Genomic DNA, 19292 nt, shown 5'->3' on the forward strand with positions numbered 1-19292 from the left:
CTTTTATTTATTTTGCTTTCAGAGACTGAGCTAAGAAAACATTACAATTTATGTCAGAGAATGCTTTGCCTATGTTCTCTTGTAGAATTTTTATGGTGCCATGTCTTATATTTAGATCTTTTTGTCATTTTGAGTTCATTTTTATATAGAATGTGAGGGGCGTTCTAATTTCATTGATTTACATGTAACTGTCCAGCTTTTCCAAGACCGCTTATTGAAGAGACTATATTTTATCCACTGTATATTTTTCTTGCATCCTTTGTTATAGTTTGATTGACTGTGTGTCTGTAGATTTATTTCTGGGTGCTCTATATTTTTCTTGTTGTTGTTGTTCACTGGCTAAGTTGTATCCGACTCTTTGTGACCCCTGTGAACTGCAGCATGCCAGACTTCCCTGTCCTTCACTATGTCCTGGAGTTTGCTGAGTCTCATGTCCACTGAGTCAGTGATGCCATCCAACCATCTCATCCTCTGTCACCCCCTTCTCCTCCTGCCTTCAGTCTTTCCTAGCATTAAGGTCTTTTCCAGTGAGTTGGCTGTTTGCATCAGGTGTCCAAAGTATTGAAGCTTCAGCTTCAGCATCAGTCCTTCCAATGAATTGATATTCTTTTCTTTTGATCTGCATTTGTGCCAATACCATGCTGTTTGCATAACTGTAGGTTTGTAATGTTGTCTTAAGTCTGGGTGAGTTATGTCTCTGTGTTCTTTTTCCTCAGGATTGTTTTGGAAATTCTGAAACTTTTGTCTATTATATGTTCTAGCTCTGTGAAAAATGTTATGGACCAACACCACACTATCTTGATTTAATGTAACTTTGTAAATAAATTGTGAAGTAGGGTAGGAACTTTAGAACCTATTTATCAATATCCATAAAATAAATTGCTGGGATTTTGGTATTATGTTGAATCTATAGATTAAGTTGGGGCAAGCTAACATCTTAAAAATATTGTTTTACTATTCATGAGCATCAATTATCTCTTCATTATTTATACCTTCTTTGATTTCTTTCATCAGAGTTTTATAGTTCCTTCCTATAGATCTTGTATATATTTTTTTAGATTTATTCCTACATATTTTTTGTGAACTATTTTAACAGTACAGAAAAAAAAACTTTTTCTGTGGTCCCTAGACCCATACCAGCAGTGTTACCTTGAAAAATTGTTAGAAACACATGTCTTTAGCCACACTGCAAAGTTATTTGAGACTTAAATGTGGAAGTACCTATGTTTTTCAATATTTATTTTAATTAGGAGCATGTGGGTGAATTGGAAGCAGTGTGAAGGACCACAAAATGGTCTATCTTCACTTTCTGTCATTAGATGACTTTCTATTGGCAGCTCAATTTTGTTAAACCCATTTATTCTGATAGCAAGAGCTCTTTAATCTTCCTGCTTCAACAGGAAGTAATCACTCTTCCTTTTCAACAGTGTATTTTCTCAGAATACTGCTACCATTTTATTTTGGCTCCTGGAGAGTTAGGATTGAAGGCAGGGCCTTTAAGCAGGGAAATAATTGCTGTACCAATAACTTGGTTGTTGACTTCACACTAATCACTTTATTTCTTCTAGTCTCCTTTTTTTTAATATATAGAATGAGAAAATACTTCCCACTTCCCAAGTTCATTGTATATACTCCAAATGATAAAATGAATATGGAATTGTTGCATAAATAGAAAAAACACTGATCATATAAATGTTTCTAGTTATCTTTTGTTGCCTAAAAGATTAGGCTTGTGGAAATTTGACTTTGGGAATTTTCTTCATTTAAGAAATTTGCTTTTAAAAAGATACTTAAGAGTCCAATGTGGATAGTCTTCCCGGAGCGTATTAGATGCCTCACTAATTTAATGTTTTCTTCTATCACAAGGGTTTTTGGACTGCTACAAATTTGATCTCAAAGGCATTCACCCCCATTTCATTCAGATGCCACTAGAAATGTCATCTGTACAGCTCTTAAGCTCTATTTGTTTCTTGATCTCTTTTATTTACCCCAAAGCTCTAAAATGTGCACCTTTTGAGATGTTTTTCTCACCATTCTTGCTGGCTGTTTTCCACAGGGCTAACTAATTTTCTTCTGTCTTTAATTATAGTGTGCTCCCTCAATTCTTCAATCATATATTGAGTGTTGGCTTCCCATTTCCCATTTAATTCCAGGAATGCTGCTGTGAAGGTAGGGCTAAATGAAGGCCTTTTACAACATGCCAGGAATTTATTGCTTGACTGGATCTCTTTCATCTCATGGAAGTGTAGTAAAAGTACTTGTGTACCTCAGTATGGTAGCTGTTAAAGAGTTTTTTTTATCATTTCTCTAAGAGGAGGCCAAAAAAAGCTTTAGTAGAAGAGGGAGGAAGATTACAGCCCTAGCATGTGACAACTGCAAATATCTAGTCATTCTCATAAATAAGTTTTAAAGTGTGGAAGAAATTATGGAGAAATAAACAAAGAGAAGCTTTGCAGCCTTTATTTTTTAACAAGTACAGTGGAGGAGGTAGTAGTACCTCTGAAATTGTCCTTTAAAAATCTGGATAACAGACTTTCTCTATAAGTAGAGATAGGAGGCTTGGCTAGGTGCCATTCTGACTCTGAAGGGAACTCTATTGGCAATGGTAAGGTCTGTTTTTGAGGACTGCAAAAATGAACTTAAACAGTGTACTTTCAATGCCTTCTTTTTGTAATATGTTAACCATCAAAGACTCATTTGCTAATAATCTATTGCTACATAACACCCTATTCTAAAACTTATCAAGTTAAACTAAAACTATTTAATTTTATTTCATGTTTTTTTTTTTGGGTCAGGAATTCAGGCAGGGGTCACCTGGGAGATTCTTTTGCTCTATGTGGTGGTATTCACTTGGTGTGTGGGGTGGTATGAAAGATAAAAAATAGCTTCACTTACATATCTGACACCTTAGTGAGATGACTGGAAGCCTGAGCTCAGCTGGACTACTGACAAGAAAGTCTACATTTGACCCCTCTAGCTTGGTAGTGGCAGGATAATTCAACTTCTAATATTGTGGCTCAGGTCTTATGAGGACTGTTCCAAGGCAACCAGGTGGAAGTTACTGGCTTTTTCTGACCTAGCCTGAGATGTCATGTAGTATCACTTCTGCTGTATTTTGTTGGTTCAGAACAGGAACAAAATCACTTGTATTCAAGGTAGAGGGAATAGAGGCCTTTCTTCTCAGTGGGAGGAGTATCATAGAATTGGTGGCCACACTTTAAAACTTCCACAGTAGTAAAGAAAAAAAATTGCTCCCTGTATGTGATCTATGACACCAATGACTTAGTTTATTTCCAAATGGGTACACAAAGTTGATAGCACATAATTCACAATCCATGGAAAAGTAGCATGTATTAGGCAAGAGAGACAGGCTGATACTTTTAGTAAGAGAATTATTGTTTTCAATTGAAGATAGTCATGGAGCTTTGATTGGATGAGAGTTTGCCCAATTTTTTGAACCTTAAATCATACCTGGATGCAAAATAAGAGGTCCTGCTTGTAGGACCTGAATGCAATATTTATTAATGCCTCAACTTGCCTTGCTCTTTGTTGATAGTTTAAAAATTGCTTCTTAGTTTGGAAAATAAGATGTTCCCTGATAGCTCAGTTGGTAAAGAATCTGCCTGCAATGCAGGAGACCTGGGTTTGATCTCTGGGTTGGGAAGATCCCCTGGAGAAGGGAAAGGCTACCCACTCTAGAATTCTGGCCTGGAGAATTCCATGGACTGTATAGTCCATGGGGTTGCAAAGAGTTGGACACGACTGAGCGACTTTCACTTTTGGAAAATATAGAACTGGTCAAAACTGGCTTTCTACTCTGTCTTCTGTTTTTGTTATAAAGACATTTCTTGTCTTACTGACGCTTCAGTCTCATCAGATAAGGAAACCAGTCCCTCATTTTTTTTTCTTGTCTGTAATAGATCAAAATTAAAGCATAGCTAACTTGCACCTCTGAAAAAAAAAACCTTGCTTGTTGCATTGGATAGATGCAAACTCCCAAAAGGTTTACATGAAAAACAAAGCTTTGTATATCTTTGCCTTCCCACTGCACAAGGGCTCCAGTTTGGCTATGATGTTTTTAATCTCCAAAACTAATATTACCAATATTTTTATATTGGCAATATTTTATTGCCAACATTTTTATTACATGGAAAGGCTGTTCCTGTCAGGTTCTGAGCATACAGTTACATATTTTGAAGGCCTGGTCCAGTATTCTCTGTGATGCTGTAATAGATTCCTAGTTCTGAGGGAAATGTTCTGGCTTTATGACAAACCAGGGCAGGGCTAGAAACAATTTATACTGGGATCTTTCCTGGTACTATTACTGTTAACTCATTTGCTTCCCGTGAAATGATTTGTACTTGGTGCAATTGCCCTTTTCATGTGTTTTTGCATTCACCTTTTCTTCTCTTTTCCACACATTCTTCAGGCTTCCTGTGTCTGTTTCTGGTCATGACTCTGGGTATTTATCAATTAAAAACTCAGATCATACTACCAGTAAAGTTACAGAGAAATGCCCCTAATGTTTCTTCTCTCATTTTCTCTGAAAGCATTTGATTTTAAAAGACCAATATGGGAAAACAGTAACAAAGCCCAACAAACCAGCAAACTAGTTAACATTTTACAGTAATACACATTGATGGTGTATTATAAGGAAATATCCTAGTAGCAATGAATGTTGAATCTGAACCTTGCTAATTTGAAAGTTATTTTGTGTGTTTTTTCTTTTTCTCTAGGTGCACAATGCTAGTGATTTGCTGATCAAACCCCTGGAAAATTTCCGGAAGGAACAAATAGGCTTCACAAAGGTACATTTTCTCTATGTGTGTAGATATTTTTTTTTTATAGCATGTGGATAGTTGTTTGGGCTACCACCCTTCACTCTTCAAGCTCGAGGAGGATTCATGTCTATAAGAAAACTTCTTATCAGAAAGTGAGAAAATCTGTATTTGGCTCCTGACTGTGCTTCCAGCTAGCTCTGTAACTGTGGACAAGATACTTCTCCTTTTGGAGCTTCAGATTCTCCATATGGAAAATGGGGAACTTGATAATAATAGGTATTATTTAAAGATTGCTTACTATGTGCTGAGCCCTGGGTTAGGTGTTAGAGACATTCTCTTGACTACAACAAACCTGTGAGGTTCTGGTATTATCCCCATTTTACAAATAAGGAAACTGAAGTTTGAACAAGATAAAGAACATGACCAAAATTATCGTGATGTAGTTAGTAACTGACAGTCACTAAGATTTAAAACTGAGAATCTATTTAGCTTCAAATCCCACATTCTTTCCATTAAACTATACTGTCTAGATCTGTGCTATCCAATATGGTAGCCAAAAACTATATAAAGAAAATAAAGTTAGTTTCTCAGTCATGCTAGTCACATTTCAAATGCTTAGTGAGTCACGTGTGGCTAGTGGCTGTTGTATTGGACAGTGCAAACATGGAACATTTCCATTATTATAGAAATTTCTACTGGGCAGCATTGTACCAGGTAATGTCAAATTCCTATGGATCTCTCTGATTCCCCAGTGTCTCATGAAAGGGCATGAATAATCATCAAATTTCTTCTTTTTTAAGAGAACATTTGGGGAAACTTTATTCATAATAACCCCCAAACTGGAAACAGCCCAAAGGTCCATCAATGGATAAATTATTGCCAATGCGGTTTCTAAGATGCTTCCATGTCCTGTTGTTGTTCAGTTGCTAAATTGTGTTCAACTCTTTGCAGCCACGTGGGCTGCAGCCTGCCAAGCTTCCCTATCCTTCACATTCTCCCAGAGTTTGCTCTAATTCATTTCCATTCAGTTGGTGATGCTATCTAACGATCTAATCCTCTGCCACCCCCTCTCCTTTTGCCTTCAATCTTTCCCAGCATCAGGGTCTTTTCCAATGAGTTGGCTCTTTGCATCAGGTGGCCAAAGTATTGGAGCTTCAGCTTCAGCATCAGCCCTTCCAATGAATATTCAGGGTTGATTTCCTTTAGGATTGACTGGTTGACCTCCTTGCAGTTCAAGGGACTCTCAAGAGTCTACTCCAACACCACAGTTCAAAAGCATCAATTCTTTGACGCTAAGCTTTCTTTGCAGTCCAACTCTCACGTCCATACATGACTACTGGAAAAACCATAGCATTGACTAAATGAACCTTTGTCAGCAAAGTGATGTCTCTGCTTTTTACTGTGCTGTCTAGGTTTGTCCTAGTTTTTTATCCAAGGAGCAAGCGTCTTTTAATTTCATGGCTGCAGTCACCATCTGCAGTGATTTTGGCACCCAAGAAAGCAAAATCTGCCATTGTTTCTACTTTCCCCCCATCTATTTGCCATGAAGTGAATGCACTGGATGCCATGATCTTAGTTTTTTGAATGTTGAGTTTTAAGCCAGCTTTTTCATACTCCTCTTTCATCTTCATCAAGAGATCTTTAGTTCCTCTTCACTCTCTGCCATTATATTTGTATCATCTACATATCTGAGGTTGTTGATATTTTCCCTGGCAATCTTTATTCAGCTTGTGATTCATGCAACCTGACATTTTACATGATGTATTCTGCATATAAGTTAAATAAACAGAGTGACAATATACAGCCGTGTCATACCATCTCCTAGCTATTTCAATGAATATTGGGGTGCATGTATCTTTTTGAATTACATTTTTTTCTAGGTATATGCCTAGTAGTGGGATTGCTGGGTCATATGGTAGTTCTACTTTTATTAATAGATTTTTATGGAATCTTCATACTGTTCTGCATAGTAGATATGTCAGTTTACATTCTCACCAACAGCGTGTGAGGATTCCCTTTTCTCCACACCCTCTCCAGCATTTATTCTTTATAGATTTCTTTGATGATGGCCATTCTGAAGTTTGTGAAGTGATGCCTCATTATAGTTTTTATTTGCATTTCTCTAATAATTAATGACATTGAGCATTTTTCAGGTGCTTTTTGGCCATCAGTATAATTTCTTGGGAGACATGTCTCCTTGGGTCTTCTGCGCATTTTTTGATTAGGTTGTTGATTTTATTGATATTGAGCTGCAAGAGATGTTTTTATATTTTGGAGATTGATTCCTTTTCGGACATTTCATTTTCAAATATTTTCTCCCATTTTATGGGTTGTCCTTTTGTTTTATTTATGGTTTCCTTTGCTGTGCACAAGCTTTTAAGTTTAATTAGTTTATTTTTATTTTCATTACTGTAGGAGGTGGGTCAAAAAAAGTGTTGCAGTCATTTATGTCGGAGTGTTCAACCTATGTTTTCTTCTATGAGTTTTATAGTATCAGATCTTATGCTATCTTTAATCCACTTTGAGTTTACTTTTTTTTTTAAATAAATTTATTTATTTTAGTTGGGGGCTAATTACTTTATAATATTGTAATAGTTTTTGCATACATTGACATGAATCAGCCATGGGTTTACATGTGTTCCCCCTCCTGGACCCCCCTCCCACCTCCCTCCCCATCCCATCCCTCTGGGTCATCCCATTGCCCCGGCCCTGAGCATTTGTCTCATGCATCGAACATGGAATGGTGTTCTGTTTCACATATGATAATATACATGTTTCAATGCTATTCTCCCAGAACGTCCCACCCTCACCTTCTCCTTCAGAGTCCATAAGATTGTTCTATGCATCTGTGTCTCTTATTCTGTCTCACATATAGGGTTATCGTTACCATCTTTCAAATTCCATATATATGCATTAGTATACTGTATTGGTGTTTTTCTTTCTGGCTTACTTCACTCTGTATAATGGGCTGCAGTTTCATCCATCTCAGTAGAACCGATTCAAATGTATTTTCTTAATGGCTGAGTAATATTCCATTGTGTATATGTACCACATCTTCCTTATCCATTCGTCTGCTGATGGACATATAGGTTGCTTCCATGTCCTGGCTATTGTAAACAGTGCTGCGATGAACATTGGGGTACACGTGTCTCTTTCAATTCTGGTTTCCTCGGTGTGTATGCCCAGCAGTGGGATTGCTGGGTCATATGGCAGTTCTAGTCCCAGTTTTTTAAGGAATCTCCACACTGTTCTCCATACTGGCTGTACTAGTTTGCATTCCCACCAACAGTGTAAGAGGGTTCCCTTTTCTCCACACCCTCGCCAGCATTTATTGCTTGTAGACTTTTGGATAGCAGCCATTCTGACTGGTGTGAAATGATACCTCATTGTGGTTTTGATTTGCATTTCTCTAATAATGAGTGATGTTGAGCATCTTTTCATGTGTTTGTTAGCCATCTGTATGTCTTCTTTGGAGAAATGTCTGTTTAGTTCTTTGGCCCATTTTTTTGATTGGGTCGTTTATTTTCCTGGAATTCAGCAGTAGACGTTGCTTGTATATTTTTGAGATTAATTGTTTGTCTGTTGCTTCGTTTGCTATTATTTTCTCCCATTCTGAAGGCTGTCTTTTCACCTTACTTATAGTTTCCTTTGTTGTGCAAAAGCTTTTAATTTTAATTAGGTCCCATTTGTTTATTTTTGCTTTTATTTCCAATATTCTTGGAGGTGGGTCATGGAGGATCCTGCTGTGATTTATGTCGTAGAGTGTTTTGCCTATGTTTTCCTCTAGGAGTTTTATAGTTTCTGGTCTTACGTTTAGATCTTTAATCCATTTTGAGTTTATTTTTGTGTATGGTGTTAGGAAGTGTTCTAGTTTCATTCTTTTACAAGTGGTTGACCAGTTTTCCCAGCAACACTTGTTAAAGGGATTGTCTTTTCTCCATTGTATGTTCTTGCCTCCTTTGTTGAAGATAAGGTGTCCATAGGTGTGTGGGTTTATCTCTGGGCTTTCTATTTTGTTCCATTGATCTATATTTCTATCTTTGTGCCAGTACCATACTGTCTTGATGACTGTGGCTTTGTAGTAGAGCCTGAAGTCAGGCAGGTTGATTCCTCCAGTTCCATTCTTCTTTCTCAAGATTGCTTTGGCTATTCGAGGTTTCTTATATTTCCATACAAATTGTGAGATGATTTGTTCTAGTTCTGTGAAAAATACCATTGGTAGCTTGATAGGGATTGCATTGAATCTATAGATTTCTTTGTGTAGTATACTCATTTTCACTATATTAATTCTTCCAATCTATGAACACGGTATATTTCTCCATCTGTTTGTGTCCTCTTTGATTTCTTTCATCAGTGTTTTATAGTTTTCTATGTATAAGCCTTTGTTTCTTTAGGTAGATATGTTCCTAAGTATTTTATTCTTTTTGTTGCAATGGTGAATGGTATTGTTTCCTTAATTTCTCTTTCTGTTTTCTCATTATTGGAGTATAGGAATGCAAGGGATTTCTGTGTGTTAATTTTATATCCTGCAACTTTACTATATTCATTGATTAACTCTAGTAATTTTCTAGTAGAGTCTTTAGGGTTTTCTATGTAGAGGATCATGTCATTTGCAAACAGTGAGAGTTTTACTTCTTCTTTTCCTATCTGGATTCCTTTTATTTCTTTTTCAGCTCTGATTGCTGTGGCCAAAACTTCGAAAACTATGTTGAACAGTAGTGGTGAAAGTGGGCATCCTTGCCTTGTTCCTGACTTTAGGGGAAATGCTTTCAATTTTTCACCATTGAGGATAATGTTTGCTGTGGGTTTGTCATATATAGCTTTTATTATGTTGAGGTATGTTCCTTCTATTCCTGCTTTCTGGAGGGTTTTTATCATAAATGGATGCTGAATTTTGTCAAAGGCTTTTTCTGCATCTATTGAGATAACCATATGGTTTTTATCTTTCAATTTGTTAATGTGGTGTATTACATTTATTGATTTGCGAATGTTAAAGAAACCTTGCATTCCTGGGATAAAGCCCACTTGGTCATGATGTATGATCTTTTTAATATGATGTTGGATTCTGTTTGCTAGAATTTTATTGAGGATTTTTGCATCTATGTTCATCAGTGATATTGGCCTGTAGTTTTCTCTTTTTGTGACATCTTTGTCTGGTTTTGGAATTAGGGTGATGGTGGCCTCATAGAATGAGTTTGGAAGTTTACCATCTTCTGCAATTTTCTGGAAGAGTTTGTGTAAGATAGGTGTTAGCTCTTCTCTAAATTTTTGGTAGAATTCCGCTGTGAAGCCATCTGGTCCTGGGCTTTTGTTTGCTGGAAGATTTCTGATTACAGTTTCGATTTCCGTGCTTGTGATGGGTCTGTTAGGATCTTCTATTTCTTCCTGGTTCAGTTTTGGAAAGTTATACTTTTCTAAGAATTTGTCCATTTCTTCCAAGTTGTTCATTTTATTGGCATATAGCTGTTGGTAGTAGTCTCTTATGATCCTTTTTATTTCTGTGGAGTCTGTTGTGATCTCTCCATTTTCATTTCTAATTTTGTTGATCTGATTCTTCTCCCTTTGTTTCTTGGTAGTCTGGCTAATGGCTTGTCAATTTTGTTTATCTTCTCAAAAAACCAGCTTTTAGTTTTGTTGATTTTTGCTATGGTCTCTTTTGTTTCTTTTGCATTTATTTCTGCCCTAATTTTTAAGATTTCTTTCCTTCTACTGACCCTGGGGTTCTTCATTTCTTCCTTCTTTAGTTGCTTTAGGTGTAGAGTTAGTTGATTTATTTGATTTTTTTCTTATTTCTTGAGGTACGCCTGTATTGCTATGAACCTTTCCCTCAGTATTGCTTTTACAGTGTCCCATAGGTTTTGGGTTGTCGTGTTTTCATTTTCATTTGTTTCTTGCATAATTTGATTTCTTTTTTGATTTCTTCTGTGATTTGTTGGTTATTCAGAAGCGTGTTGTTTAGCCTCCGTATGTTGTAATTTTTAATAGTTTTTTTTCCTGTAATTGAGGTCTAATCTTACTGCATTGTGGTCAGAGAAGATGGCTGGGATGATTTCAATTTTTTTGAATTTACCAAGGCTAGATTTATGGCCCAGGATGTGATCTATCCTGGAGAAAGTTCTGTGTGCACTTGAAAAAAAGGTGAAATTGATTGTTTTGGGGTGGAAAGTCCTGGAAATATCAATTAAATCTAATTTGTCTGTTGTATCATTTAAAGTTTGTGTTTCCTTGTTAATTTTCTGTTTAGTTGATCTATCCATATGCGTGAGTGGAGTATTGAAGTCTCCCACTATTATTGTGTTATTGTTAATTTCCGCTTTCATACTTGTTAGTATTTGCCTTACATATTGTGGTGCTCCTATGTTGGGTGCATATATATTTATAATTGTTATATCTTCTTCTTGAATTGCTCCTTTTATCATTATGTAGTGTCTTTCTTTGTCTCTTTGACTATTTCTTTCCTCATTTTAGGGAAGTTTTCAACTATTATCTCCTTGAGTATTTTTTCATGGCCTTTCCTTTTATCTTCTTCTGGGACTCCTATGATTCGAATGTTGGGGCGTTTCATATTGTCCCAGAGGTCCCTGAGGTTTTCCTCATTTCTTTTGATTTTTTTTTCTTTTTTCCTCTCTGCTTCTTTTATTTCCATCATTCTATCTTCTACCTCACTTATCCTATCTTCTGCCTCCATTATTCTACTGTTGGTTCCCTCCAGAGTGTCTTTTATCTCCTTTATTTCATTATTCATTATATATTGATTCCTTTTTATTTCTTCTAAGTCCTTGATAAACATTTCTTACATCTTCTCAATCCTTGTCTCCAGGCTATTTATCTGTAACTCCATTTTGCTTTCAAGATTTTGGATCATTTTTATTATCATTATTCTAAATTCTTTTTCAGATAGATTCCCTATCTCCTCCTCTTTTGTTTGGTTTGGTGGGCATTTCTCATTTTCCTTTACTTGCTGAGTATTTCTCTGCCTTTTCATCTTATTTAGATTGCTGTGTTAGGTGTGGCCTTTCTGTATTCTGGTAGTTCGAAGTTCCTCTTTATTGTGGAGGTTCCTCACTGTGGGTGGGGTTGGACAGGTGGCGTGTCAGGGTTTCCTGGTTGGGGGAGCTTGTGTTGGTTTTCTGGTGGGTGGAGCTGGATTTCTGCTCTCTAGAGTGCAATGGAGTGACCAGGATTAATTTTTGAGATGTCTATGGATTTGGTGTGCCTATGGGCAGCCTGTATATTGATGCTCAGGGGTATGTTCCTGCGTTGCTGGAGAATTTGTGTGGTATGTCTTGCTCTGGAACTTATTGGCTCTTGGGTGGAGCTTGGTTTCAGTGTATATATGGAGGCTATTGGATGGTCTCTTATTAATTAATGTTTCCCCTGGCTTTCAGTCTTATTCTTGCAGTAGCCTCAAGACTTCTCCATCCATACAGCATCAATAATAAAACTTTTAGGTTAATGGTGAAAAGATTCTCCACAGTGAGGGATACCCAGAAAGGTTCACTGAGTTACATGGAGAGATGAGGTGAGGGGGGGTTTGAGGTGACCAGGAGGGGAAGAGGGGAATTCAAATGTGGAGAGAGCAATCTAGCCAGTAAGCACTTCCCTCTGTGCTTTCCACAGTCTGGAACCCTCAGAGTGGTTCACAGAGATACATAGAGAGGGGGGAGGAAGGTAATAGAGGTGAGCATGAGCAGAAAGGGAGGAATCAAGAGGGGAGAGAGAGATCTGGGCAGTATCCTGTTCCTGAAGTGTTCTCCACTACCCAGAGCACCCTCAGAGATTCACAGAATTGGGTTGAGAAGAGAAGGAGGAAGGTGGGAGATAGAGGTTCCCTGGGGGAGAAGAAAGAGCATCAATAGGGGGAGAGAGTAATCAGGCCAGTGATCACACTCCTGAGTACAAATGGGTCCTACAGATTGGGTTCTTAAATGTACAAAATTGATATCAAATATGTAAAACAAAGATTAAAAATCTAGAGTAGAGGTTAGACTCTTGTAAAACTTACAATATAAAAAATAAGAAAAAGGAAACAGTGTAAAAAGAAGAAAACTGTAAAACAGTAAAAAAAAAACAGTAAAAAAAGTAAAACAGGAAAAAACAGTAAAAAAAAGAAAACACAAAAGGTATAAGATATATGTATGCAGTTTGCTTCAAAAATAGGTTTTTTTTTTTTTTTTGCAGGTTAATAATGGGTTATGAAAGTGGAAGATAAAGGTGTAATAGAGGACTCTTTTGAAGATAATGCACTGTCTTTGTGTATGCCTGATGTCCTCTGCCAGCGTTCAGAAGTAGTTTTGTGAAGTTTGCTCAGCGTTCAGATGTTCTTTCGATAAATTTTTGGAGGAGATAGTGGTCTCCCCGTCCTATTCCTCCGCCATCTTAGCCCCGCCTCCTTGAGTTTACTTTTATGTATGATGTTGTTGTTGTTGTTTAGTTGCTGAGTCGTGTCTGTCTCTTTGTGACCCCGATGGACTGCAGCATGCCAGGCTTCCCTGTCCTTCACTATCTCCCAGAGTTTGGTCAAACTCATGTCCATTAAGTTAGTGATGACATCCAACCATCTCATCCTCTGTCATTCCCTTCTCCTCCTTCCTTTAATCTTTCCCAGCATCAGGTCTTTTCCAATGAGTTGGCTCTTTGCATCAGGTGGCCAAAGTATTGAACCTTCGGCATCAGTCTTTCCAATGAATATTCAGGGTTGATTTCCTTTTGATTGACTGGTTTGTATGGTTTTAGGGAGTGTTCTAATCTCATACTTTTACATGTCACTGTCCAGTTTTCCCAGCACTACTTACTAAAGAAACTATCTTTTACCTATCATATATTCTTGCCTCCTTTGCAATAGATTAGTTTACCTTAGTTGCATAAGTTTTACTCTGGACCCTATCCCATTGATCTATATTTCTGTTTTTGTGACAGTATCATCCTATTTTGATTACTATAATTTTGTAGTATAGTCTGAAGTCAAGGAGCCTGATTCTTCTAAATCTGTTTTCATTTCTCATGACTGCTTTGGCTATTTGCGGTCTTTTGTGTTTCCATATGAATTGTAAAAATTTTTGTTCTAATTTTTTGAAAAACAACATTGATAATTTGATAGATATTGCATTGAATCTGTACATTTCTTTGGGTAGTATAGTCATTTTCATAGTATTGATTCTTCTAACCAAGAACATGGTATATCTCTCCATCTATTTTGTCATCTCTGATTTCTTTCATCAGTGCCTTAATTTTCTGAGTACAATTTTTTTGTTTTAGGTAGATTTGTTCACTGGTATTTATTCTTTCTAATGTGATGAGAATTGGAATTATTTCCCTAATTTTTCTTTCTGGTCTTTTCTTGTTAGTGTATAGAAATGCAAGAGATCTTTATGCATTAATTTTGTATCCTGCAACTTTTCCAAATTCATTGATAAGCTCGAGTAGTTTTCTCGTAGCATCTTTAGGATTTCCTATGTGTAGTATCTTTTCATGGGCAAACAGTGAAAATTTTCTTTTCCATTTTGGATTCCTTTTCTTTTTCTTCTCTAATTGCTGTGGCTAGGGCTTCCATAGCTATGTAGAATTAAAGTGGTGAGAGTGAATATTCTTGTCTTGTTCCTGATCTTACAGGAAATGCTTTCACTTTTTCAACATTGAGAATGATGTTTGCTGTGTGTTTGTCTATTTTCCCTTGTGCTGAGATACATTCCCTCTATGCTTACTTTATGGAAAGTTGTTTTTTTTTATTATAAATGGATGTTGAATTTTTTCAAAAGCTTTTTCTTTGTCTTTTGAGATTATTATGTTTTTATTCTTCAGTTTATTAATGTGGTGCATTACATTGATTGATTTGCATATATTGAACAATCTTTGCATACTTGGAATAAATCTCATTTGATCATGGTGTATGATCCTTTTAATGTGTTGATGATTTCAATTTTCTAGTATTTTCCTGAGGATTTTAGTGTATATGGTCATCAGGCATTTAATTTTGTGTGTATGTGTATGATATCTTTGTCTGGTTTTGCTGTCAGGCTTATGGTGGCCTCATAGAATGAGCTTTAGTCTTCCTTCATCTGCAATTTTTTCAGAGTTTCAGAAGGATAGGTGTTATCTTGTGTCTTAATATTTGATAGTATTTACCTTTGAAGCCCTGTAGTCGTGGACTTTTGTTTGTTGGAAATTTTAAAGTTATGGTTTCAATTTCAGTACTTGTCATTGTTCTTTTCATATTTTCTTTTTCTTCCTGGTTTGGTCTTGGAAGGCTTTCTACAAATTTCTTTATGTCTTCTGTGTTGTCCACTTTACAGGCATATAATTGCTTGTGGTAGTTTTCTATGATTCTTTGAATTTCTGTGGTATCATTTATACATTTCTTTTTTTATTTCTACTTTTTAAAATTTTATTTATTTTAATTGGAGGACAATCACTTCACAACGCTGTGGTGGCCCTTGCCACACATTGACACAGATCAGCCATGGGTGCACATGTGACGCCCCCCCCCCATACTGAACCTCCCTCCTGCATCCCTCCCCACCCCCAACCCTTTGGGTAGTCCCAGAGCACCGACTTTGAGTGCCCTGCTTTATGCATCAAACCTGAACTGGTCATCTATCTTACATATGATAATATACATGTCTCAATGCTATTCTCTCAAATCATCCCACCCTCGCCTTCTCCCACATAGTCCAAAAGTCTGTTCTTTACATCTGCGTCTCATTTGCTGCCTTGCATATAGGATCATCACTACCATCTTTCCAAATTCCATATATATGTGTTAATATACTGTATTGGTGTTTCTCTTTCTGACTCACTTCACTCAGTATAATAGGCTCCAGTTTCATCCACCTCATTAGAACTGACTCAAATGTGTTCTTTTTTATAACTGAATAATATTCTATTGTGTGTATGTACCATGACTTCCTTATCCATTCATCTGCTGATGGATGTCTATGTTGCTTCCATGTCTTCCATGTCCTAGCTATTGTAAACGTTGCTGCAATGAACATTGGCGTACATGTGTCTCTTTCAATTCTGGTTTCCTTGGTGTGTATGCCCAGCAGTGGGATTGCTGGATGATATGGCAGTTCTATTTCCAGTTTTTTAAGGAATCTCCACCCTGTTCTCCATAGCGGCTGTACTGGTTGGCATTCCCACCAAGAGTGTAAGAGGATTCCCTTTTCTCCACACCCTCTCCAGCATTTATTTTTTGTAGACTTTTTGATGGCAGCCATTCTGACCAGTATGGGATGATACCTCACTGTGGTTTTGATTGGCATTTCTCACTTAATGAGTGATTTTGAGCATCTTTTCATGTGCTTATTAGCCATCTGTATGTCTTCTTTGGAGAGATGTCTGTTTAGTTCTTTGGCCCACTTTTTGATTGGCTTTTTCATTTTTCTGGTATTGAGTTGCATGAGCTGCTTTTATATTTTGGAGATTAATTATTTGTCAGTTGCTTTGTTTGCTATTATGTCCTCCTGTTCTGAAGGCTGCCTTTTCACCTGCTTATAGTTTCCTTCCTTGTGCAAAACCTTTTAAGTTTAATTAGATCCCATTTGTTCATTTTTGTTTTTAATTCCATTACTCTGGAAGGTGTATCGTAGATGATCTTGCTGTGATTTATGTCAGAGTGTTTTGCCTTTGTTTTCCTCTAAGAGTGTTATAGTTTCTGGTCTTACATTTAGATCTTTAATCCATTTTGAGTTTATTTTTGTGTATGGTGTTAGAAAGTGTTCTAGTTTCATTCTTTTACAAGTGGTTGACCAGTTTTCCCAGCACTTTGTTAAAGTGATTGACTTTTCTCCATTGTATATTCTTGCCTCCTTTGTCAAAGATAAGGTGTCCATAGGTGTGTGTATTTATCTCTGTGCTTTCTATTTTGTTTCACTGATCTATATTTCTTTGTGCCAGTACCATACTGTCTTGATGACTATAGCTTTGTAGTATATTCTGAAGTCAGGAAGGTTGATTCCTCCAGGTCCATTCTTTCTCAAGATTGCTTTGGCTATTCAAGGTTGTTTTTGTTTCCATACAAACTGTGAAATTACTTGTTGTAGTTTTGTGCAAAATACTGTTGGTACCTTGATAGTGATTGGTTGACTCTATAGATTGCTTTGGGTAGTATACTCATTTTCTCTGTATTGATTCTTCCAATTCAAAAACGTGGCATATTTCTCCATCTATTTGTGGCATCTTTGCTTTCTTGCTCAGTGTTTTATAGTTTTCTGTATATAGGTCTTTTGTTTCTTTAGGTAAATTTATTCCTAAGTATTTTATTCTTTTTGTTGCAATGGTGAATCGGATTGTTTTCTTTTATTTCTCTTTTTATTTTTATTGTTAGTGTATTGGAATGCAAGGGATTCCTGTGTATTAATTTTATATCCTACAGCTTTACTATATTCATTGATTAGCTCTAGTAATTTTTTTGGTGGTATCTGTTGGGTTTTCTATGTAGAGGATCATATCATCTGCAAACAGTGACAGTTTTACTTATTCTTTCCAATCTGGATTGTTTTTATTTGTTTTTCTTCTCTAATTGCTGTGGCTAAGACTTCCAAAAACTATGTTGAATAGTAGTGGTGAGAATGGACACCCTTGTCCTGTTCCTGATTTTAGAGGAAATGCCTCCTCAGACAACCATTTGCCTTTTTGCATTTCTTCTTCTTGGGAATAGTCTTGATCACTGCCTCCTGTACAGTGTCACAAACCTCCATCCATTATTCTCAGGCACTCTGTCTATCAGATCTAATCTCTTGAATCTATTTGTCACTTCCACTGTATAATCATAAGAAATTTCATTTAGGTCATGCCTGAATGGTCTATTGGTTTTCACTACTTTCTTCAATTTACATCTGAATTTGACAATAAGGAGTTCACGTTCTGAGCCAAAGTCAGTTCCCAGTCTTGTTTTTGCTGACCGTATAAAGCTTCTCCATCTTCACTTGCAAAGAATATAATGAATCTGATTTTGGTATTCACCATCTGGTGATGTCCATGTGTAGAGTCTTCTCTTGTGTCGTTGGAAGTGGGTGTTTCCTATGAGCAGTTGGTTCTCTTGGCAAAATTCTGTTAACCTTTGCCCTGGTTCATTTTGTAGTCATGGACCAAACTTGCCTGTTACACCAGATAGCTCTTGACTTCCTACTTTTGTATTCCAGTCCCCTATGATGAAAAGGACATCTTTTTTTGGTGTCAAATCTGGAAAGTCTTATAGGTCTTCATAGAATCATTCAACTTCAGCTTCTTCGGCATTAGTGGATGTGACATAGACTTGGATTACTGTGATATTGAATGGTTTGCCTTGGAAAAGAACAGAGATCATTCTGTCATTTTTGAGATTGCACTGAAGAGCTACATTTTGGCCTCTTTTGTTGACTTTGAGAGCTACTCCATTTCTTCTAAGGGATTCTTACCCACAGTAGTATATATAATGGTCATCTGAATTAAATTTGCCCATTCCAGTCCATTTTAGTTCACTGATTTCTAAAATGTTGATGTTCGCTCTTACCATCTCCTGTTTGACCACTTTCAATTTACCTTAATTCAGGGACCTAACATTCCAGGTTCCTATGCAATATTTTTTTTTTTTTACAGTATCAGACTTGCAAATGGGTTGATCCTCTTCAAACATCACTGATGCTATCACTTCTTGATATAATAAAATGTCTTATGTGAAATTTGTGAAACGCTGATGGGGCAAGCATCATGAGGGGTGACTTGTGATACTAAATAATCTCTTGTGGCTCCTGTGTGGACAGATTTTGAGCTGTTGCTCAGGGACACTTTTGCTGGATAGTGCAAATGAACCCATTTGCAGAGTTAATTTATAGGCCCGTTGAATCTATTGTCAGTTTAACCTGTTTGTTTAGGCCCCAGTGGATAGGCTCTTTCAATACTCTGAATGTCAGAAGGCTGTTTTGTGTCTCAGTCATTTCACAAAGACAATGGTTCCCATCGAATTAGCCAATGTGATACCTTCTGTTACACAGAAGCTTCTAAATGGTTGTCAGATAGTTCCCTTCTCAAGTATCATATAGACGCCAAACAGGGCACTGTTGGGTTCCTGGACATGGAAGACTTTTTGTTCCCTATTTCTTGTAGGCAAGACCCCAGCCTCCATGACCTTCCCTGAGTTCCAAACGGCAAATTCAAACACTTGCTAATCAGATGAGTAGCAGCCCAGAAACCACCTGAGGCAAGATTAAAGGAACCAGAAAAAGTTCATTAAGATTAGGAGACCTGTCCAGCAGAGTTGCTGTAGACATTGTAATTTTGTCAGCAGTCACACCCTTTTGAAACTCTGTAGAAGAAAGAAGAATGCAAGACTGTTACTGCATTGATCCTTATCACATTACCTCAGAGCAGGAGTCCTAACTATATAACCTTTCCCTATTCCCCAGGGAATAGGGGGCAAAGTTCTTGAGGCACTGGCCTGCTGTGATCCCCCTTTGCCTGGCAAAGAAATAAAGCCACCCTTTCTGTCTTCTCTATTGCTCTGTATCCATATTTCTGTTCAGAATCGGTGCA

The 19292-nt window shown here is 37.0% G+C and overlaps 1 protein-coding gene across 4 annotated transcripts in view; it reads left to right on the forward strand.

The window, feature by feature from the left end:
• The window catches only part of OPHN1 (oligophrenin 1), a 658667-nt gene that overhangs the window by 205678 nt on the left and 433697 nt on the right, over window positions 1–19292 (forward strand). For all 4 annotated transcript variants that reach the window (XM_081567319.1, XM_081567322.1, XM_081567321.1 and 1 more), the window contains exon 5: window positions 4737–4808. In XM_081567319.1, the coding sequence (XP_081423445.1) occupies window positions 4737–4808 (72 nt within the window). The remainder of the gene's footprint in view (window positions 1–4736; window positions 4809–19292) is intronic.

The sequence above is a fragment of the Giraffa tippelskirchi genome, chromosome X (genome assembly GCF_054371585.1).
Source record: "Giraffa tippelskirchi isolate mGirTip1 chromosome X, T2T-mGirTip1v1.2.pri, whole genome shotgun sequence".
Taxonomy (NCBI): Eukaryota; Metazoa; Chordata; class Mammalia; order Artiodactyla; family Giraffidae; genus Giraffa; species Giraffa tippelskirchi.